Source organism: Lipotes vexillifer, unplaced genomic scaffold, assembly GCF_000442215.2.
Source record: "Lipotes vexillifer unplaced genomic scaffold, Lipotes_vexillifer_v1.1 scaffold1081, whole genome shotgun sequence".
Classification (NCBI taxonomy): Eukaryota; Metazoa; Chordata; class Mammalia; order Artiodactyla; family Lipotidae; genus Lipotes; species Lipotes vexillifer.
Window position 1 is genome coordinate 1,678,345 of NW_006779039.1, and position 23,179 is coordinate 1,701,523.

A 23,179-nucleotide genomic window follows, 5' to 3' on the forward strand; every position below is an offset into this window, starting at 1 on the left:
CTTGACCAGGTAAGCTACCTAGATCAGGAGAGATACTAGCTGAGAGTGAGAGGAAATTCAGAATTGGTAGTGTAACACAGACATGATGATTATCAGTTAAGTTTCTAAGACCACCTCCAGTGGCAGGTGCTATAGTGTGTTTCATTGATCTTGTAAGTTTTCCTCAGGAAAAGAAGCTCAATGTAACCATGGGTAAATTTCTCCAGATTTTATTTGTCTGAAGCAAATGAGCCTGAACAAAGGGAGGGATGAACTATAGTGGGTACTGTGGTATGCTACCAAGACCTTCCACATCCGTGCCCCTTTGGGACTGAAGCTTTCATTTCTCCAACAGCTGAGATTGCTGGAGGCTCACAGCCTTCAACTGAGTCCTTCTCCAGACACATCCAAGTTCATGTCCCTTCCAAGTTCATGCTCACATCCAATAACTGATAAATGCAAGAGTATAAAGGCCCCGTTCCCTTGCCCTGATTTGTGACAATTTGGAAAGCCCACCCCAACTTCAAAACTTCCCATGTGTACAGCTGAGGACCTAATGGTGGCTGCATTGACCCTAAGAGCACTCCCGAGTCAACCTCCTGCACGCTAATCTCAGTCTCAGAGATTGCTTCCCAGAAAAACTAACCAGTGGTAGTGTGTTTTGCTATACATTTTTTGGCTTTTCCTTTAGTTATTATTTCTTAGTATGGACAAACTGGTGTTTTTTGTCAGGTTTACAAAGGCCTTTCCCATCCCAAGAATATAAACATATTCACCCATATTGTCTGATGATTTTCTTTAAAAGTTTTAAGATGTTTGTTTCATCTGTAATTTTGATGTAGAGAGAGAGAGACCCAGTTTTTGTTTTTAAATGAGTAACTAGTTCTCCCGACACTAATTAATTTTTAAGTTCCTCTTTCTCCAAAACTTTTCTAAGGTATAATATGCTTTTATCCTTTTTCCAATTTCTAGGTTTCAACACTTAACTCATTTATCTTCCATTATGTTTAGTAATTGAAATGCTTAAATTATGAAATTTTCTCCAAGTGCGGTGTTGGCTGCATCCCATGAGTTTTAAAACACATGTAATTTTTTCTTCATTAATTTAATTTTTTGATATTATGCACCCAATTATGGTTTTAACTTCTTCAGTTTTAAAGAACTGTTTACATGAGCTTTTTAAAATTTACAAGTGGTAGGAATTTTATTTGTCTTTAGCTTTACTGTAGGGTGATTAAGGAATCAGGTTTGCATTATTTGTTTCAAAATGCATTTAAATATGAGTGCTCACAAATTTGCATGTCTCCATTGCTCAGGAGCCAGGCTTCCTTTTTCCCCCCCTGCATCTAATATAAGTAAAAGTGAGAGAATGTTTTCCCTGTTCTAAATTGTTACTTGTAATGTGCTCTGGGTTAGGACATTAGAAAATACACAGTAGAGGCATGTGGATTTCTTACAGGGAAAGTGTTTGAGCATCATTTCAAGAACTTTATGGCAAAACTGTTGGCTGTTCAGATGTCATTTTGTCTCCTCCTTGGTTCTTATTGCTGTTTCTGACTTTCCTTAGAGTTGGATGTGCCAAAGGATGCCAGGGCCAACATTTCCCAATATACCTTTAGAAAGTTTGTTTGAAGGGTAATCAACCAAGATCTGCAGGCTTGCTCTAAGCCAAGACAGGGTATTAGGATTTCTGGGGTCTGGCCCCACTCCACTACTGACTGGTTGTGTGATAATAGACACTCCACTCCTCAGCATCCCCATCTTTAAATGGTGGTGGTGGGGAGTGTTCTGAGTCTGATGGTCTTTAGGAAACTTCTAGGTGACTAGATGAAGCTAGAATCATGGGCAAAGCAAGAGGGACATGGAGGGGAGAAGTGGCATAGGAGTAAATAAGGGAATCAGTAAAAGGGAGCCACCCGCTTGGTCACTGTCTTCCCTTAAGTTCTCCACTGAGAGAAGGGGACATGGTGTGTATGTGGTAGGTCTGGGAGTCATGGATGGGAGAGGGTAACAGACAAATGTTTGGGTCACTGAGTTAAGATTTAAAACCTGAGCTGAGAGCAAACTTGAATGCCCAAGAAACCAGCCATACCTTCTATGCTTTGCTGATATATTTATTGATATATTTCCCCTTCTCACTTGATGGTGACAAAAAGCAGATGGATCCCCATCCTACCCACCCCCCAATAAAATACAGACACAGATTTCATTCAGCATATACAAGCGTTGGGGCATGTCCAAATTCACCTCACTGGGTTACCAGAGCCGGGAGAGGTTAGATCTTAGGGGGCAGTCTGAGCACCTGAGGCCCAGGAATTGAGCAGGCCAATGCTGAAAAGAGGCTGCCACTCTGGGCCCTGCCACTGGGGTGCCAGCAGAGGCTATAGAATCAAATCATGGTGAAAAGAGCTGCCTAGCCCTGTCATGTGGTATAGAAGGTGACAGTGGGCTCCTGGGTAGTTTCCAGCGAGATCCACAGTCCCATAGAAATCTGTGCATCAGGGTTCTCATCTGCAAAATGGGGATAAGAATCCTGCCCTGAACATATCACAGGGCTATGAGACTCAAAATAGAAATAATTTGTCGAAAGTGCTTTTGCAAAAGGTAAAGTGCTATACAAATTTAAGGGAATTCAATTGATTGATTGTGATTGTCAGAGTGCCCCAGGGATAGGAGTGGACTGGTTCATGGGTCCAGGGGCCAAGAAAGTGGCAGAACTCCTATGCTGTGCCTTAGCTGGGCACCAATCAATGCGGGTAATGCCCACTGCAAAGCAGAGTTCCCTTAGTTTCTTGGCTCCAGGAAGTCACCATGGCCTAGCACCTGGGTCGGGGCTGGGAAAGTCACTGGGAAAGTTACAGAAAGAGTCACAAGGATCAAGGAGGAGGAAGAAGGTGGCATAAAAAGCAGGGGGTCATTAGTATTATCACACACGAAAATAGATACCCACTGGATGCAAGGTATTGAATTGGTACTGCAGATGAGGAATGAAGGCCAGCGGGGAAGGGAGATGGAGATGTCACAGCAGCAGAGGGAGGGATACTGTCCTCAATTGCTGACTCCCCTGCTCCTAAAGGGATAATGTCAGTGTCTGTCTATCTGCAGGGGAAGGGAGGGCAGGGAGACAGAATCAAGAATATAATAATCTGACTTATGGATGGGGATTCCCTCCCGCTGTTAACACTGCTGTCCAGCATCTTAAGGAGGTGTCAGGAACAGCCAAGTAGCTGGTCTGTGCACTTTGAGGCTGAGGCCAGAGCTGGGCCCGGAGCACCACAAAGGCAGTACTGGGTTTCTGGGAAAAGGCAGTGGGTGTTAGCCCTTTCGGGAGATAGCTAATCCACTCATACATGGACACCATCTTAGGGAGCTGGTCACTGAGAGCCTACATTTTGAAGCCTGAGCATCATAAATGCCCCTTGAGGAATAGAGAGGGGTGTCATTTTACTTGAAATGGGCTGCTAAGGAGATTCAGTGAATGGGCCAGGTAGGGGAGAGGGCCAGCAAGGACCAATTCCCTGCAGGCTTCTATTTGGGCAAGGGGGAAGGAAAGACACTCTCTAGTTTGCTCCTGCTGCTGCTGCTGCTGCTATTTTCTCCCAACTCCCTAGGCAAAGGCTGTGGGACCTCCTGGGGAACTGGGGAGGCTGCCCCACAGGGTACCAGCTGGTGCCTACAGGTTAAGGCAAACAAGCCAGTAGAGCACATTGAAGAAAAAGAAGGTGACTGGGAAAATCACTCGAGAGTAGTTATCAAGGCGGTAGACATGGATGAAGAGGCGGCCCTGCTGCCAGGTGCTGCCCTCACAAGTGGGGACCGTGCAGCAGTACTTCTCGCACCACTTGCAACAGCCACCAGGGCGAGGGGTGCTGCCTGGCCTGACGGACTGCCGGGCTGGGCAAGATGGGCCCTCCTCTTCCTCACTCTCCTCTTCCTCACTTTCCTCCTCCTCCTCGGGGTCCTCAATGTCGCACACAAAAGCTTCCGGATGCTCGATGACACGGACACGGGAAGGGGTTGGGTCATGTGCATGGGCACGAGGCTGAAAGGAACAAGGGAAGGAGTCAGAACAAGGCAAGGGAAGGTGAACCAAGCCTAGGTGCTGCCTCAGGGTTTCCTGGAGATTCCATCCTTGGCACACTGTTTCTTGCCCCCCAGAATTCCCACCATCACATCAGAAAGTTTACTCAACTCCCCCCAAAGCCCCAGGTTACCCCCATCACTTGGTGAGCTGGCCACCCATGTGTCGTGAGTCCTAGTGCCCTCACTTGCATGCCTCCGTACTCCAAAGCCTTGCCACCACTCCCATACCCAGCTCATACATGGCGAAGTTTCGGAGAACCACGGGATGCTGTCCGGTTGTAGGTCAGGAAGTTGAGCACAGCAAACTCCATCAGAGCACAGAAGCAGAAGATGAAGCAGATCGCAATATAGAAATCCAAGGCTGTGATATAGGAGACACGTGGGAAATTCTTCCGGGAAAAGGTGCCCAAAGTGGTCATGGTGAGTACAGAAGTGATCCCTGTGAAAGCACAGGAGTGGAGGTGGGCGGAGCTACTGCCCTATATATTACACTTTGGAAAGGACCCCTGAAAATGCAATTCTGTGCCTCATGTGTATGCCCACCTTACCCACTTACCTAAAGAAGTCCTGGCCGGAGCACAGTCTTTCTTGATCCAAAAGGAAATCCAGGAGATCATCGTGGTCACAGAAGAAGGAACATAGTTTTGAAAGGCCACAAAGCCAAACCTCCTGCTCACGTTGAAGAAAAGTGTCATGACTACGTAATCGCCTGGAAGATATTTTAAAAATATCACTTCATTACAGCATTGCCATGAGGGTCTCCCACACGCAAGACATGCATATTAAGGATCCTATTGTTCAGCTCATGGGATGCCCACCACGGTCCTAGGATAGAGGCACATTAATCCAATGCCACACATGGAGGATCAGAAGAAGCTCAAGAGAAGACTCACAACAAGACCCATGGTCAGTTAAGAGCTAAGCCAGGGCTAGAACCTTAATAACTTCTTTCTCAGTTCGCTGGCCCACATCGCACATCTGTCTTACCGGGGTGGGGGACAGAATAGTCAAATGAAAGCAGTAAAATCAGTTAGGCCTCTAGATATCAGAACCACACAGTTAATGTCCAGATGGCTGACTGAGGCCTTTCCACCCCTGAGGTGCCATATCTAGTCTGCAGAATCATTGCCTTATACGTGCACTACTGGCCCTTACAATGTATACTCTCAGGAAATGAACTAAAAGTGATCTGTGGTGGGGGAAGCACAGAAGCTATTCAGCCTCCTTCCTATACATTCATATGCTGGTGAAATGCCTTAGTTAGCACTGTTCCATCAATGGCCAAAAGAAATCACTTGCCTACCCCAAACCTCTGATGGTTTCCTGCTCCACAGGAGCTACAGAATCAAGTCTACACTCTGTAATCTGACACTAAAGGCTCACCACAACCTGGCTCCAACTGAAATCTTACACGTACACCCTACTCTAAGCTAACCCCCATCTACTCAGATTCCCTAAGATATCATGCATATATTTATACCAATATTCAAACCCTGGACTCCCTGTTCTTAGTCTATTACCCTAGCCCAAATTGAGTGTTTCAAGAAAATAGAAGAATTAGTTGAAAGTGAAAATTTCAGTCAGCCCTCTAGATGTCAGGTCTGCAGAGTATACATCCACAAGGCAGACTGAGGTCTTCGCATTCATTGGGTATCATGTCCTTGATGTTGGCTCTCAGCCTAGATAGTGATGGCTCCTACAGGACCCCATGACAACCTATATCTACAGTTGGCATCTTCTACTGTACATTTCATGTTGCCTTATACTCTGACACACCCATCCCAAACACTCTGCATGCTCACCATGACTCCAAGGATTTTGGAGTCTTTTCTGAGGCCAGAATATCCCTTTTTGCTCTCAACATCATGGTGGATTTATAATAGTTCAAATTCTGGCTTCTTAGTGAAGCTAGGCTCCAACTTTCCACCTCAGTGATGCTGTAGAATTCCCTGGCCTTGAGTTAGGTGGGTTTTTAAACCCCTTCATGACAGGGCTCATCTGAGCCCTGTTGCTATGCTTCTGCCCATCCATGCACAGCACAGCCCAGAACCTAGCAGATGCTCAACAATTCTTGCTACTTCCTGGCAACAGCTTTGTAAGGCAGACTAGAACACTAACCTGTCCATGTGTCTTCCTATTTTAGAAAATAGATCACCTGCCCAGCAAGTCTGGGTATGTTGGGACTGAATGAGAAGAGCAGCCTTTCCTACTCACCTTGTCAGCACTGACACTCAAGGGGCAAGACTTCTCAGAATCTTCTGGAAAAAGGCAAGGAAGTAGCCTGGGGTCAGCTGAATACCTCTGTACAGAATAGTAGCTTTGTGGATAGAACTCCTCCTCCAGGGCTGCTGCAGGGACCACTCGCACTTGCCTACTAGGCAGAATGTATTTATCAAGATCCTAGTTCCCTAGTCCTGGGGTCTTGACTGCAATTTAAGACAGCCCTACTCAGCTATAACCACTCCCCACAATATTTGCTGAGTTTATATATTCTTGTTACAACAAGATTTATTATTCTATCAGCTTTTTCTATTTTTATTTTATTTATTTCATCAAAGAAGAACCTTCTCTACTTGTCAAGAGATGGGAATTTGTCTTCTAAGGCCAAGTGAAGGATATTAACACACACTTTCTTTTTTCTGAGGAATGGAGGAGCATGGGTAAGGGAAAAAAAAGATACCTGGGGCTAAGGAGCCAAAGGGGGAAAAAGCTAGAGATGCTTTCCGCTCTTATCTGCTTTAGCCAGACCACAGTTGGTCACTGCACTGTCAGAGGAAGACAATCAAAAAGACTGTGCCCAGAGGACTGGGACTAGAAGGATGAGTGGAGCCAAAGCTTTGAAGAACAAGGGGGAGGAAAAAGAAATATGGTTGTATAGTCTATAAAAGAATGTGACTCAGGGCTGGAACCATAATACTAGTTCTTTTATCTTGACCCGGTGGAAGACTCACTGGACTTACTGTAAGCTCAGTATTTGTAGTGAAAAAGAACTAAGTCTAATGGGTGGAAGTTCCAGAGACTCCAATTTCAGATGAACAGGGAGATTTTTCTGATGAACAGAATTGTCTAGAGAAGGAAGAAACTCCCTTGCGAGAAAGCAAAATCCTAATCATGGGTAAAATTCTATCAAAAGCTCAACAGCCAACAGTGAAAGATGACTCACTCACTGGGGGCAAGGCTGGACTCTCTGAATGCCTCCTGAAGCAGGGATTCTCTGGTTGAAGGCACAAGGTGGCCAGAGTAGCATGCTCCCACTTCATTCTGAACCCTTAGGAGCTGAGTACATAAGTCTGTTCCAGATGGAGAGAACTGCCCAGGGACTGACTGAAAGAGTTTGGGTCCAGTCCCAAAGATAACTATGATACTGAAGAAACCATGATTCAAGATCAACTCATCTCTAACAGAAGAGAAAAAAGCCCTTCTCCTTTCTCCCAAGAACCCTCTTCTCTCCCAAGGAGGACGGGTGCTTACCTATTGTCATTGCTTTGGTGATGATGCTGGCTCTGGGGCTTTGTAGTCACTAGGGCACCATTTTGAAACAATGCACAACCATCTACTAAACGGAACCACTAGTGACTTGAAAGCCCCTGGGCCTTGTCTCCTCTGCTGCTTTATGATGATGGGTCCCCAACCTGTCTGGGGAAACTGAGGTGCAGAAAGGCAAGAGGCATGCCAATGGTTAGCTGGCAGAAGAGCAAGGGTCCTAAGTCAAAGGTAGTAAAATTGTTTACCCAGAGCCCCCGAGAAAAAGGAAAGCATTTGTAAAGCAGCCCTCTGCCCCTGCCTAGTGCTGTGCAAGCGAAGCTCTAGCCGGATGAGCATGAGCTATCCCTCACCCAGTGACCAATTCAACAAGTAAAGAAAAAGCAGATTTTCCGCCTAGCCACATGGAAGCAAAGCAAGACGCTTCCCATGGCAAATGGCTGGTTAGGTGACTGGTTCCATCCGTATTCTGGAAACGATGAGGGCAGTGCCGCCACTGCCCTGACTTGGTCAGTATGTGTGAAGAGGGTTTCCAGGGCTGCTCTGGGAGCAACGCTAGGGAGGTCCCTTGGCTCCTCATTCAGATCACCTAGGAACACAAGCAAAGACACTCACACCTAATTGGGAGCTAAAGTTTAAGAGACCCAGGACCCTCCCCTTTAGTCCTTGTTAGGGACAAGGTCAGAAAACCAGTGATCACCGTGTCCACATTGAATCCACCATGAAGTCTTTCACAGGAATCTGTGCGTATCAGACCTGCTCCTTTAAAATAAATGTTGAGGGCTTCCCTGGTGGCGCAGTGGTTGAGAGTTTGCCTGCTAATGCAGGGGACACGGGTTCGAGCCCTGGTCTGGGAAGATCCCACATGCCATGGAGCAACTGGGCCTGTGAGACACAACTGCTGAGCCTGCGTGTCTGGAGCCTGTGCTTCGCAACAAGAGAGGCCCACACGCCGCGATGAAGAATGGCCCCCGCTTGCCACAACTAGAGAAAGCCCTCGCACAGAGACGAAGACCCAACGCAGCCAAAAATTAATTAATTAAAAAAAAAAAGTTGAAAAAAAATTTTTAAAAATCTAAAAAAACAAAAAAATAAAAAAAAAATAAAATAAATGTTGATATAGCAGCCACTGTAGCTGCTGAAACCTCCTCCATATTATCCCAGCCCTCAACTAGCTGATGACACAACTCAAGCCTCCACCTCCCATTAGGAAGGGCTTTGCATCCCACGTAACTAGAACCACTTGGATTGCTTCTGAGTATGGAGAAGTCACATGACCTCCATTTCCCAAAGTCATCCAGGTAGGTCAGTTGTAACAAAGACTTCGAAACTGAAGGGTCTGCATGACAAACCTAGTTGCAAATTTTGACAGCAATAAAACTTAATCTACTTACCTACCCTCTGCGGGGCTTGGCAAAGCACTTACTTCTTTGCAGATGAGACTGAGATGTAGCTACAAAGTCTCAGTTTCCTCTGCAAACAGTTGTAAGTGCTTAGCATTTACAAAACAGGAGCCATGTTCTACAGTATTTTCATGGGATGATTACATAAGCATTTGGACGAATGGATGGCCACCTCCAGTCATCCCTACCACCCTCCTGGGCCTCTGCTGCCTAGCCCTGGCTCAAAGGCACACTTACCAGCTATGGTTGTGATAGTTTCAGTCGTGTTGCTCACTCCTATAAAATCAAACTGGAAGAGCTTCCAGGAATTACTCTCATTGATTTCAAGCTGGAAATTTTCCCACTTGTAGATGATCTCATTCTCAGGATAGGAAACTGTAAGGCAACGTGGGAAGGAGAGTCATGTGAGACTGGGAAGCCCAGCTGAGGTCTCCACCAGCATGGTGTCTGACTCTGGCCTCACCAGCTGTGGGACCTTACCTCTCTTACCTCATTGCTGAAGTCCATCCAATAAGTGCATTTACTGAGCATTCCTCAGTACCATGCCCTGTGCTGGACATGCAGAAACAAGCAAGGCAGGAGCCCTGCTCTCAAGCATTCACATTTTATTGAGTAAAACAGTAAGTACACATCTGTAATTGTTGGAATACCTCTGAGAAGCCTCCGCCCGTGGGAGAGTGTGGAAACAAAGAAGGGAAAGATCAGTTGGGGACACACCCAGAAAAGATTCCAGAGAGTAGGTGACATTCCCAATAAGTCTTAAAAGTCCAATATAAACATTCTCTGTATAGATGAGGCTGAAGGGGTGAGGAGGGTGTTCTATGCACAGAAAGATGAAAATGCCTGATGTGTTATGGAAATGTCAAAAGTTCAGGATGGCTAGCCCACAGAGGATGGATGAGGTATGTAGGAGTAGATAGCACGGGCCAGTTCATGAAGGGCCTTGAGGGCTATTCTAAGCAATTTGGAATTGATCGATGAGAGTTCAGGAAGGATTTGAAACTAAGAAGTGACCTAGTCTAGATGATGCTTCAGCTAGGTCACTCTAGTTCTTATATGAGGTTGGCCTGCTGTCAGGGAGACCAGTTATGGGAGGCCAGTTCAGTAACCCGGGCACAATAAAATGAATGAAGGCAGGATTCGAAGCTGTGGCAGTGAGAATGCAGAGAAATAGGATCGACAGAGATTCAGGAGGGAACACCAACAGGATGTGCTGATTGAATAGATGGGGAGGTGAAGGAGAAAGAAGCATCAAAGTTCTTGGCTTGGACAACTGAGTGGGTGATGGTGCCTTTCAATGAGACAAATGGGAACACAGAAGCAACACATCTGTCTTGGGGGTAGAGGTTCGGTGGAGACCATATATTTAGTTTTCAACATGTTCAGCTTCAAAGTGAAGATGTTGCAAAGTCCAAGTGGAATATGACAAAGACCTAAACCAAGGTAGTAGTGACAGTGGAGATGGAGAGCAGACATACTTGAGATACACTTCAGAGGCCAGTGACTGATTTGAGGTGGGGTGGACAGGAAAGGGACGAGCCCAACGTGAAGCCCAGGTTAAGCAACACAGTATTGTTAGCAGGAAAGGAGATGAGGATGGATTGGGAGGCCCTGGACAACTTTGGCACCATCTTAGGGGAAAAAGCAGAGGCAGAAAAATGTAAAGGAAAAGGATGAGAAAAAGAAGGGGCCCAGCATGATGACTCTGGGGCCCCAGAAACCTAAGAAGGTACTCACAGCTAGAGAAAGACAGAGGGCAAGAGTGAGAATCCATTGGAAATTTGAGCATGTGGAGTGAGCATCCAGCATCAATGGTCATCCTGGAAGGGAGAAAGGAGCCTCATTAGGCTGACCCTGAACACTTAGGTTTCCACCCAGCTTGGGCCTGGGGACCACCACCAATGTGTGGCAATGGTGGGAGCTGAGACAAAGAGCTCAAAGGAGAGACACAAAGAGAGGAAGAACAGCTTGGAAATATCTGGCTACTCTGGTCTCCATCATCAGAGAAACGTATGGACTAACTTAGATGGAATTTTGCTTCTTGCCCATCCCACCTTCAAGGACCTGCCAACACTCTCCCACTCTTTATTGCCTCCCTGCCACATTATCACCTGTACACAACCTTTCCCAGCCAGGCATTCAAGTATCCAGCCTGGTCTTAGGTATCTTTCCAACTGCTGTGTTGCTGCTCCGCCTGGACAATTCCACCACTGTGGATGTGTCTTTACATCCAGTGCCCACTTGGGGTGGAACTGTCCACACAACACAGTCACCGTGCTACATTCTAGTTGGGGGAGCTCTGGACTTGGAGCCAAGTAACTAGATATCAGTCCAAACTCTGCTACAAACTTGGCGTGTGGTCTTAGGCAATATCTTTCTATTTTGAGGCCTTAGTGTGTGTGTCAGTACATGAGGGGATTGAGCTCATGGTCTAGGAAAGCTGGAGGGGCCCTTAGAAGTATCATTCAGGATGAAACCTCTGCCCATGTTTCTTTGGCAAAAATTCTCAGGAGGGGAAGAAGAGTCTCAAGAGTCAAGACTCCAGAGGCTTGACATACCTGATTGTGTACAACACCTTGCCATCCTTGTGGATGCGGACCATCTGGTTGGGCATGGTGATCGAATGCTCTTGGGTCCTCTTAGAATTCCTAAAAAAGGTGTCTGGGATCCATAACAGGCTCACCAAGTTGCCATTCAGAACAAAGCTTTCAAAGCTGCCATTGAAACGAAGGCGTTCATCATACCAAGTCTGGTAGAAGGTGATGTCAATGGTGTATTCCTGGTGGCAAGGATAGAAAAGCACACATTTGGGGCTGTGCAGGCAAAGAACATTCCCATGCCGTCCTGTGATGGGCCTATCAAGTAGATAGGGACCCACTTAGGTTTGCACAGAGGAAAACAGCATGAGTTTGGCTGTAGGGTGTTTTCTATTTCCAGGTATTCCCAAAAGAAAAAAAACATTCCTGAATGAACAACAATCTGGGATGATGCATTTAATCCAGAAACACACAGGTGATGGCGGCTTAATTGTACAGGCTGGGCTCATCACGACACTACACCCTTGTAGCAGGCCAACACCCACTCAGCCCCCTTATTTCCATAGCAAATCAAAGATCTCAGGTCAAAATCATTCTAAACATTTACAAACACACACACTTTTGATTGCATACAGTGAAGTTGCCCCTTTCAGCTTTTATTTGGGGAGCACAGATGTTAATTAACCCATGATTATTTGGTCTCTAGATATTGCATAGCCCATAAATTATTTTTTTGAAGATAAGGATTCAATTTAATAAAACTTTACCACTCACAGACATGCAGAGGGAGGTAGTCTGAGGTTTGAGTAGCAACTAATTAAAGAAATTTTAAGGGATTGTAGTATTTAACCAAATACAGTCTGTATTTAACCAAATACAGACTGTATTTAACCAGATACAGTCAGCCCTCTGTATCTGTGGGTTCCACATCTGCAGATTCAAATCCCCCCCGAAAATTCCAGAAAGTTCCAAAAAGCAAAACTTTAATTTGTCCCTCACTCGCAAGTATTTACATAGCATTTACATTGTATTCGGTGTCATAAGTAATCTAGAGATGATTTAAAGTTTACAAGAGGACGTGCATAGGTTATATGTAAATACTACGCCATTTTATATAAGGGACTTGAGCATCCTCAGATTTTGGTATCTTTGGAGGGTGGGAGGTGTCCTAGAACCAATCTGCAACATATTCTGAGGGAGGATTGTACTGAGAGTTTTCTATGTACCAGACACATGCTATGTGAACAAAATTCTCATGATTGGACTCTCAAGAAGCTTACAATTCTCATTAGCCTATAAATTATTAAACATCAAAAAGAATGTTTAATAGCAGGAAGCATGAGAAGCTAGAAATCTCACCACTGGTATTGAAGAGAGAAAAAACAGACTGTAATAGAACTGCAAGCAGCTGGAACAGCAAATACCAGAACTATGCCAAGGCAGAACCTTGAGGGCTAGGCCAATCTCCTTTATTTTAGAGGTAGCAACACTGAGGCTCAGAGAGAAAGGAGCCTCAAAGTTCAAAGTCAAACAGTTCATGGGAACATACTGGCTCTGATGCTCAGAGCACCGTTAACATGGCCTTGCCCTGGGACGACCTTCACCCATCTTCCTCTCCAGTGCTTACTTCACTTGCTCCAAGAATCCCTTTAGGATCAAGGTCCAGTTTTCCTCTGCAGGACCCCTAGGTCTTTCCCCTGAGTTATCCTGCATCAAACAATGAACACCAACTGGAAACCCACAACCTGGGAGGCCCGTAGAGCCCTCAGGGTGGGGATGCAGAGTGTCAATACAATCCCTGCTTGCCTTTGCTGATCAGGCCAAAAGGTGGTGAGAGCCACTGCAAAATTGCAGGGAGCCAGACCCCCAGGCCGAGAATGTTCCCTGGAGGAGTCCAGAGCATCACACAGAAAAAAGCTGGCAGCCTGGCTACCATTCACATGGGAGCCCCCAGCCCTGCCCTGCCCAGCCACACCAGCCTTCACAAATGGCCTTCAGGGTGGCTCTGCAGTCCTAAGTGGCTGGCAGCTCCAAATCAGCCTACAGAACTTCTGGGTAGCCAGAGGAAGCCTTCCCCTCTACAGTCCATGCCTGGCTCCTGCTCTATGTTAGAGTGTTTCAAATGAGCATTTAATTTCTATTTAACAAGATTCCAATTGTAACTTCACTACACATCAACTGATAACTAACGGTTCAGTTTTTCCCCAGTTTGACAAGGGGGCTTGCTTTCTCTCCCTCTCTCAGGACAAATTCTGAGCTCTACACAACCTCTGATTGACTGAAGGATGTTGGAACTCCTCCTCACCAAGCACTGGACTCTACAGAATCACCAGAGAAAAGTAGCCTGTACAAGGACTGGGACCTCCCACAGCTTTAAAGAACTATTTGGAAGTATGTAGAAGGCCAGACTTCTCTGGGAAATTTAATACCACATGAGTGTTTGGAATGTTCTAAAGGCACTTGGCCCAGGCGTTAGCACTATGTTACCGGCCAAAGAAAATCAAATTGTTGGCTCCTCTTTGCACCAGCTCTGTGTTGCATGCCAGGTTCGGTGACTGCTGGGTTATTAAACTGTATCTCTCCGGCTTGTCAGGTATCATCACTTCAGGTGAGCCCAATGCTGCCAACATTAGTAGGCATAGAGCAAAGAGGGATAGGGTATTCAGCTACTGTGAGTGGGGCTGCTGCTCTGCTGCCACACAGGCTCTTGCAGTTGATAGAAATAGGTTTCCCAAAATTATATCTTACGCAAATAGCAAGGAGATTGTAGCCACAGATTTTCTACTACTCTTCAGGTCACTTTCTCCATCCCCCCACCAATGATCTGAAAGCTCCCTTTCCTATTAACAGTAAACAGTGGCCATGATGGTGGACCAGAAGAACTCAACCTCTGGCTCAGAACCCAGCATTTCTTAGTTTATCAACAATTTCAATCAAACTGATTGCTAAATTCATACTCACTTAGTGGTAAGCACATTGATAACAGCAAAGAGTAAATCTGACATCAAGGGAAGAGAAAAAAAGAGCTTTAAAATGTCAACAGAAACTCAAAAAGATCTGTCTCCTCTCATGTTTCTCTTCTTCCTTGTTATTTCCCAAAAGTTTATGGCTTTTCCATCTTCAGCAGTTTTTCTCATGCTCTTGCTCACTCTAAGGGAAGCCACCTGCCACATGGAGAGGCCCACATGGCAAGCACTGTGGAAGGCCTACAGACAGCAGCCAGAGAAGAACTGAACCCTGCCAACAACCACGTGAGAACTTGGAAGTGGATCCTCCCTTAGTCGAGTCTTCAGATGAGACCCCAGCCCCAACTGACAGCTTAACTGCAGCCTGGTGAGACCCTGAAACAGATGACCCAGCTAAGTCATGCCTGGATTCCTAACCCACAGGAGCTGTGACCTAATGACTACCTGTCATTTTAAAACACTGTGTTTTAGGGTAATTTTTTTGCGTAGCCATATATAAGTACATTGTGCCTCAAGAACTAGGCAGCCAAACAAAGCATCACAGTGGGAAACCCCACTCTTCCACTTAGCCTATGTAAACACCTTGATCTTCCATGAATGTTTACTTACCTTTGAGCGTCTATTTGCAAGTGCCATCTCAGAGCCTAGACTCTGAGCTCACCCACTCACACGGTGCTTCTTGGGTACCAGTGTGTATGCTAAAACTGTGTCTGACTTGAGCCAGGTCAAGGTTATGGCTGTGATGGAGTTGGTTACCACAGCCTTCCTCATTATCAGGCTCCGCAGATGAAAGTAACATTTGCAGAACATCTTTTATAATTCGTTTGCTCAGTTAATATATACTGGGTCCCTGACATCAAGAAACCCATAGTTGACAGAGCAAGGCAGACAGAGTACATAATTACAGTACAGTGAGGTAGAGAAGGTCAGGTAAACAAGTGTGATATAAGTTGAAGGATAAGGTAGAAAACTGGAACAATGCCATCCCAAAGTGGAAACAGCTTGAACAAAGGCTCAGAATTACAAGATAGCTTGGGAACACCCGTATGCTAGTGTGACTAGTGCATGTGGTCTCTAAAGGGGTGAAAAGAAATAAAAATAGAGCCCTGGGTTGGCTCTACCCATGGAGAGCCCTGACTGCTAGTGTGTGGGGTTGAACTTCATGCTTTAAGCAGGGTCAGGACTGCAGGAGGCACATCTCTCAGGAGGCCAGGTTAGTAGGTAGATTGCGGGGGTAGGCAGGGACCTTGTGTTTTGTATATATCAAGTGGGAGATAATGGAGGCTAACTGGGGACAGTAGTGACACTGGGATGATAGCAACAGAAAGAGAAAGACAAATACCGTATGCTAGCACATATATATGGAATTTAAGGGGAAAAAATGTCATGAAGAACCTAGGGGTAAGACGGTAATAAAGACACAGACCTACTAGAGAATGGATTTGAGGATATGGGGAGGGGGAAGGGTAAGCTGTGACAAAGCGAGAGTGGCATGGACATATATACACTACCAAACCTAAAATAGATAGCTAGTGGGAAGCAGCCACATAGCACAGGGAGATCAGCTTGGTGCTTTGTGACCGCCTAGGGGGGTGTGATAGGGAGGGTGGGAGGGAGACGCAAGAGGGAGGAGATATGGGGATATATGTATATGTATAACTGATTCACTTTGTTATAGAGCAGAAACTAACACACCATTGTAAAGCAATTGTACTCCAATAAAGATATTAAAAAAAAAAAAAAGGAAAGAAAGAAAAGGAGACAAGGAACTAGGGCAAAATTAGAGAAACAGTCCTAGAGGAAGAGTTCATAACTACAGGCTTAAGTCCAAAAAAAAATCATTATCAGAAGAAAAGAGCAATCCACTGTGTTGTTTAAAGTTGCTTTATTATTTTTATTTTGAATGAAAGACGGGAAGATACAGTCAGGATTCTGAAGGTCCTCTTCAGGCAGCAAGGGACTTGTTCCTTTCAGCCTCCTTCTCAAGTCCATGTTGGTTAAAATCTCTCCCCCCCAAAAACTCTTGTTACAGACACACAGAAAAAAGAAGTATGTGAAAGCCCCACTATAAGCAAAGCTCAGTACTCACCATGTCCAGGATAGAGATAGGCCCAAGGGTGTTGACAGAGAGCTCGACAGTGACCACAGTGGGCCTCTCTGTAAAGTAAGCAGAAGTGACAGAGGTAAGTGTTAAACAGAAGCATGGGGCAGGGGAGGGTGTGGTCAGTGGGCAATAAAGGGGGTAAGGGTTGGACTACATGGTTTCAACATCCGATACCATTTCTTTCTTTATTCTTTCATGGCAAGATCCAATTCATAGACTGTTAAGAGCTGAACATACCTCGAAGGTCAATCACCTAGTCCAGTCATCTCATTTTATAGTTGGACAAACTGAGGGTGAGAAAAGGGAAAAATCTAGACCAAGGTCAGTGGCATTGCTGACACTAGAGTTGACATCTCTTACCTGGCAGGTCAGCAAAAGTTGTTCCTGCCCACATGCAGGGCACTATCACCTACACCCCAGGCCCATTCTCCACACTTAGGCCCTCAATCCTCCTCCCCTCCGGGGTGGGGGAGAACTATGTTCTGCTACTCACCGCCAATGCCAGGGCGCAGTTTGTAGTCATAGTTATTCAAGATACCATCCAGGATTTCAGTGGCTGTTGGCATTTTGCCAAGTCTGTCATGGGTATCAGTAGCAGTGGGCTTTATTTCTTCAGGGGGGAGTTCCTTATCAGGAGCCTGGGGTTTGGGGCCATAGACATCATCATCACTGGCAGAGGGTCCCTTCTCTGATTCAACATGAGGTCCTTCAATCCTAGAACATAAAAACAAACAAGTGAAGCTCTGTCCTCCGCTCTGTAGGGGACCCAGCTGGTACCTCTTGGGACGGAAGCAAACCAAAATAAGCCTGCAACCCAGGGCATAGTTAAAGAATGACTGGTAACAGTAAATTAAGAGCCAGTAACAGATTATTCTTGTTAATTTCTTCTAAAGCTGCTGCTCTCTGGGAACTTCCCATGCTATTCTTTTTTTTATGGTCATACTTTATTTTTAAAAAATCAATAACAAAAGCAACTTTGAGATTTTAAAAGAATTTTTAACGTAAAATCAAGAGGGTATTGGTGTAGGAGCTCTGGCCAATCAGCTGCCATTACTAGCCTTGGTCTTAGTCTGCCTGACTAGTGACACCTGGGAGCAAATGGGCAGGCAGAGGGCCAGGATTGCTGAGGAATGCTCCGGAAAGCCACAGCACTCTCTCCCAGCGGGGGCTAGGACACTGGGAAAATTCTGCATTTCTTTGCTTTTGGGATACTCCATTGCATTGGGGTTGGGGGCTGGGGGTAGGGGAAGCTCTGAGCACTGAGAAAAGACAAAGACTGTCATTCAGGAAATAGATGGTCAACAGGAGTCCAATCTGAGTGCCACAGCCATGCACCACAGCCAAAAAATAATATAAAGAATTAAACTAAAAAAATTTTAAAACAATGTATGAAGCTCACTGATGGTGTTAGAAATCAGGGCCATGCTACCTTTGCTGGGAGGCAGTGAGGAAGGGGGCACCAGGGGGTGTCTTGATACCAGTGTGATCATTTTCTGACAACTCATCAGCCGTGCACTTATGATCTGAGCACTTTTCTGCATATGTGTTCTAATTCAATAAAAAGTATTTTGAAATCTGCAAATATATGGACCTTATTTGAATCCTGATTTTAAAAGGCAAACCATAAAAAACAAAACAAACAGAACACAACAAAAATATATTTATGACACAATAAGGGAGATTTGAATACTGACTGGTTAGTTTCTTCAGCATGAAGACGTTATTCTAAAAATTTTGGTGTGATAGTCGTATTTTATTATGTTTTTGAAGTCCTTATAATTAGAAATACATACTAAAATAATTGCATATGAAATGATATGATGTCTGAGATTTGCTTTAAAAGAATTTAAGCTGGAAATGGAGAGCGGGTGGGATACAGAGAAAATAAGACTGGCTATGAGTTGATAATTAATGAGGCTGGTGATGGGTACATGGAGATTCACTCTACTGTTATATGTCTTTGAAAAAAATTTATAATTAAAAGCTTTTTAAAAAGCCATCATCAAAATTAATCTGTGATGTTGGAAGGCAGGAGAGTGTTTTCTTTTGGGGAGAAGGGTGTACTTGGAGGGGGAATGTGGTGAAGCTTTTGAGGGGTGGGGGAGTGGACTGGCAATGTTCTATTTCCTGGTCTAGGTGCTGGTTACATGGGCATGTTTACTTTGTGAAAATCTACTCCTGATTTTTACACTGTTATATTCTGTTACACTTCCAAAATGATTTTATTTTTACAAAGGCAATCAGACAACTTGCTTCTGCAAATAAGGGGTTAACAGGGCAGGAGACGGGGGCATGGTCTCTGTACTGCAGACCAAGGAACTGCCAACTTGAGCAGCAAAATGCATTTTCCTGCAGTATTTCAAGCTCTTAGAATTGCTTAACTGGCATACAGATGTGCCAAGTCTATGCCATTTCTTATGTCTGAAGTGGCTAATTCCCACTGTGGGCAAGGGAAGAACTGGGCTTGGGAAAAGCAGTTTCCATTTCCAAATATCATATCCAGAGGTGTCCTCTTTCCTTGAGGCTTTTCCCCCAGTCCTCTGAGTAGATCATGCCAGCCACCGTGGGAGGGGAGGAGGGAGAACTAGGGAACTGGCACCCTGCAAAATGAGTGACTTGAATGGGAGCAAGGCATGATCGGGACTGGCACTGTTAGCCAAGACCACCCAAGAGCCTGCAATGACCCCTCCCAGAAGTCCAAAGTCAACAACAAAACCCCTAGGTTCAAGAAGCAAACAAACAAGCAAAGGCAGACTACGTCTGCTATGAAAGTGAGATCAGAGGGTCTTGAGGTCGCTGTCATCCTACAAATAGCTTTTGTCAGTAAAAAAAACTTCAAATGAACAACAACAACAAAAAACAAGGATCCTGAGATCCTTGGAGTTAAGGAGCTGCTGACAATGTATACCTTTCCTCAGCTAGCCATTAAGCCCACTTTCAAAGCTAGAAATAATAGAAAAGTGAAAATACTCATGCACTGGACTAGTGGGATCTTTCCATGGGGGGGGCTTTTCAGGCATCCACAATCCTCTAGATGTGATGATCTAAGATGGAGGTGAATTTCTGCAACCCCTCCCCCATGAGGATGCTCAGTCAACTAGCTAGGGAGAGGGAAGGGACCATGAGAAGGGCCACCGGATTGTTTTTTTTTCCCAAATCAGTCCTCTTTTTCGCCTTACAGATGGAGAAACTGAGGCCCAAATGGGGGGAGGGGCTGTGCCCAAAGTCACACAAATGATTTTAAGCTGAGCCTGGACCAGAGGGAGGTGGTTCAAGGTGGCCCTTTGCCAGCACACACCCCGCTGCCACCTCCCCAGCTCTTTAATGACCTCACAGGTTGCCCTGCTGACAGTGTCTGAACGTCAGTTACTGCAGCCCTTCCCCCTGGCTGGAAGGTTAGTTTCCATCACAACGGCCCCTCTTCTCTGCTGTTTTCCTCTCTGCTCCCTCTCCCTCCTTCTTCAGCCCAGACCCCTCTTTTGCCCTAACCAGTCACCATGTCATCTCTCCCAGCCAGTCCAATTCACATCTGGAGTCATGTGGATGACTAGAAATTCCTAGCACGCATTCAGAAGTATTTACCAAGCCCCCTGATGAGGCCAGCCCCTCACTCCCCAGTGCACCAATGAGTCAGCAGGGAGCCTCACAGCCCCTCCCTTGAGGAGCTAAAGCATTTTGGGGTGGGGAGAGAATCCATCTCCCCTCTCCCCCTCCCCAAAACAGAAAAGCAAGACAAGTCCAGTGACATGGAGGCTTCTAGAATGCTGGAAAGATCAGGAAGCTTAGGAACTTGTGACAGTTTGTGCCCAATGGGAAATCATCTCAAAAATATGAAGCAGTCATCTTCCACCCTCAAAAGCCAGAAATGCAGGGGACAACCTTCCTGGCAAAGTCCCAGGGCCAGAAGCCAGAAGAAGGTGTGAGGGAAGCTGGCTGCTCAGGGGAAACCGGCTGCTAGTCTTTGGAAAAGTGGAGAGGTATTGAAATGCAGGACCCAAACCACAGACCTAAGAGAATACCATTTCTGGCCTCTGGCTCCCATCGGCCCAAGACCCAGCAGGGTGTCTGGGGAGATAAGGGCGGAAGAGAGAAGCTGGCAGCAGAGGGTGATGAGGTGGACAGCTGGGGTGGGAACTCTTAGACTAAACCAGGGCTCCTGCCTGGGACTGGCACCAAGAGGAGTGGTGGGAAGGGAAGTAAGTAAAGTCAGAGTTGTCTGGCACAGTGCCTGGTACTCACTAGGCGCTCAGGAAAACAAAACAAACAAACAAACAAACAAACAAAATATATATATATATATTTTTTTTTTTTTTTTTGATCGAGAGGACAGACTAGCCAACACTCAAACATTTTAAGCGCAGTTTTCACCCACTGCCCGCACGACTTTCTGGGCGCCACCTTCCCAAAGTCCCCCAGTCCCCCCAGTCCCCAGAAGCGCAAGCCTGCCCTGGCCGCTCGCCTCTTCCCTCGAAAGGCTCAGAAAGGGAGGGACTTGCTCTCTCGTTCCCCGGCCGCCGCGGTGGTTTGGAGAGCGGGAGTCCCGAGGAGTAGAGAGAGGGGTGACAGGAGCGGCCAGGTGACAGGCGTCCTGTCTTCCTTCCTGGGAGCCCCTTCAGGGGCCCAGGGAGCCCGTCCTAGGGGAAGCGTGCGGAGGCTTGCCGGGCGCGTCGAGGGGACGCGGGACCAGGCTAGACCGTGCGACGGCCAGGGGCAGAGTGGGCGCGGGGCTCGAGGAACACGGGGTGCGGGGGTCTCAGGAGCCGGCCTCGCTCCCGGAGAGAGGGAGCTGGGCTCGGAGGGCTCCTGGGTCCTGGGTTGGAGACTTACCTCGACGGAAGGATTATGAACGTGCCCAGTAGGATCAGGAGAACTTTGGTCAACATCGTGGCGGGGACCGGCGCGACCACCTGTGCGGAGGTCGCTGCGCAAGGTCTGGCCGCACTGAGCGCGGTGTGGAGGGTTTTGTTGGGCTCCAACTTTCACTCCTCCCACTTGCCCCGCCCCACGCCCCCCCATCCTGGCCCCGCCCCCTAAACCCCGATGGAAATCTCCGACGACGTGTTTGCTGCTGCGGAGGGAGGGGTAGGCTCCGGCGGGCGTGGGGAGGAGGAGGGAGAGGAGGAAGGAGCCCTGTCGCCAAGGCCCCCCGCCCCCCGCCGCCACCACCGCAGCGCTGCCAGACAGCCAGGAGCGGGGGACGCGGGGGAGGGAGGAAGAGGCGAGCCTGCGGTGTGCGGGCCCCAGGCGGGGAAACCGGCGGCCCGCCGCTGCGGCTGGGAGAGAGGCTGCAGACTGGGCCTGGCAGGGGCAAGGTGGGGGGTTGCGACTCCCTCAGCCCGCTGGTGCGCATTGGGGTCAGACTGGCTTCCAGCCCTTGGCTCCCCCCACCACCTGTTGCATCTCATCACTTTCCCAAGTCCCCTGACCTCTGAGATTTCCCCCACCCTCACTACACACCTTCCAGTCCTTCAGAGCACATCCTTTGGCATCCAAAGGAAGCTGAGTAACTTAGCATCTTCCTTGGCACAGTGGAAAAAAAGAGACTTGGGAGTCTCCCCAGGGAGCTCTGATCTGAGTTACCACACAGGCCATTTCTCCAGGTATTTAGGGGTGGGGGAGGACCCACCAACAGAGGACCAGCCCAAGGCATTCAGGGTAGGACTTTCTCAGATCCCAAAGGAAACATTGACACAATGTGGCTCACAGTTCAGTCCAGGGGCCTGGGTGTGAGAGGGACCACCTGGTGTGGAGGGACCTTGGAAATCCTCTTTCCAAGATTGGCTGCCTATATCTTTCTGGCTCCTGTTGATGCCAGAAGTGAGAAGGCACTAGGGGTGGAGGTGGGGTGCAGGGGTCAGTGGCCCCATTCAGGGGGGGACATCTCAAGTCTCAAGCATCCTCGGACTTCACCTTTTTGCCTAGACTCTCATGATTCACTTCAGAGGGGAAGGGATTGCAGAGATTTGCCTGTCAAGCTGATGCCAAACACTAGCAGCATCCTCACCTGTTGCTCTAGAACGGGCTGTGTGCATCCCAGCCCCCAGGACGGCTCCCTGGAGAGGCTTTGCTGTACCACGCTAATCTAATACACCCTCTCCATTACCCCACCCCCATCTCATCACTCTGCTTTGTCATATTCACAACACTGCTCACTAACTGATGATTTTCTTGGGCATTTCTTTGTGAGCTCGTTTATGGAGCAAGCTCAGTAACAAAAAAGAAAAAAACCAAGCCAAACAACGTGTCTGTCTGGATTTTTCACCGTATCCCTGAAACTTAAGATGAGTTTTGGGCACACAGTGGGCACTCAACAAAAAGTTGTTACCGGCCTGTGTGCAGCTGTGTGTGTCTAAGTGCCACTGAGTTCACTGGGATCTGGCTCCATTCAGACTGTGCAAGAGAGAAGAAAAGACTGCAGGACACATTCAGGCCTCCTGTGTATATGCTTCCCAGCTGTGTGGCAGGGCCAGCCTCATGGGCATGTGGCCTGTTCAGCTCGACATGGCCCTGCACACAGAGGTGCCCCCACGCCTTTATTTAATGCTTTGCTGTTACTTGCTTGAAATTCTTAATAATTTTTGAACAAGTGGCCCTGAATTTTTATTTTTCCCTGGGCCCTGCGAG

At 47.0% G+C, this 23,179-nt stretch overlaps 1 protein-coding gene across 1 annotated transcript; it reads right to left on the reverse strand.

Moving 5' to 3' along the window:
* Positions 1-3,652: 3,652 nt before the first annotated feature.
* On the reverse strand, positions 3,653-21,438 carry GABRE (gamma-aminobutyric acid type A receptor subunit epsilon). Its single transcript, XM_007452129.1, has 9 exons — positions 21,383-21,438; positions 17,049-17,269; positions 16,541-16,608; positions 11,507-11,727; positions 10,686-10,768; positions 9,186-9,323; positions 4,619-4,771; positions 4,302-4,501; positions 3,653-4,021 (listed from the first exon to the last, which is right to left on the reverse strand). The coding sequence occupies exons 1-9, from the start codon at positions 21,436-21,438 to the stop codon at positions 3,653-3,655; spliced, it is 1,509 nt and encodes a 502-aa protein (XP_007452191.1).
* Positions 21,439-23,179: the final 1,741 nt, after the last annotated feature.

Coding starts and splice junctions, on each gene's coding strand:
- GABRE (XM_007452129.1), bottom strand. CDS start 21,438: ATGTTGACCAAAGTTCTCCTGATCCTACTGGGCACGTTCATAATCCTT. Junction 4,772..9,185: donor AACTATCACAACCATAGCTG/GTAAGTGTGCCT, acceptor AATATCTTCCAG/GCGATTACGTAGTCATGACA. Junction 4,022..4,301: donor GTTCTCCGAAACTTCGCCAT/GTATGAGCTGGG, acceptor TGTTCCTTTCAG/CCTCGTGCCCATGCACATGA.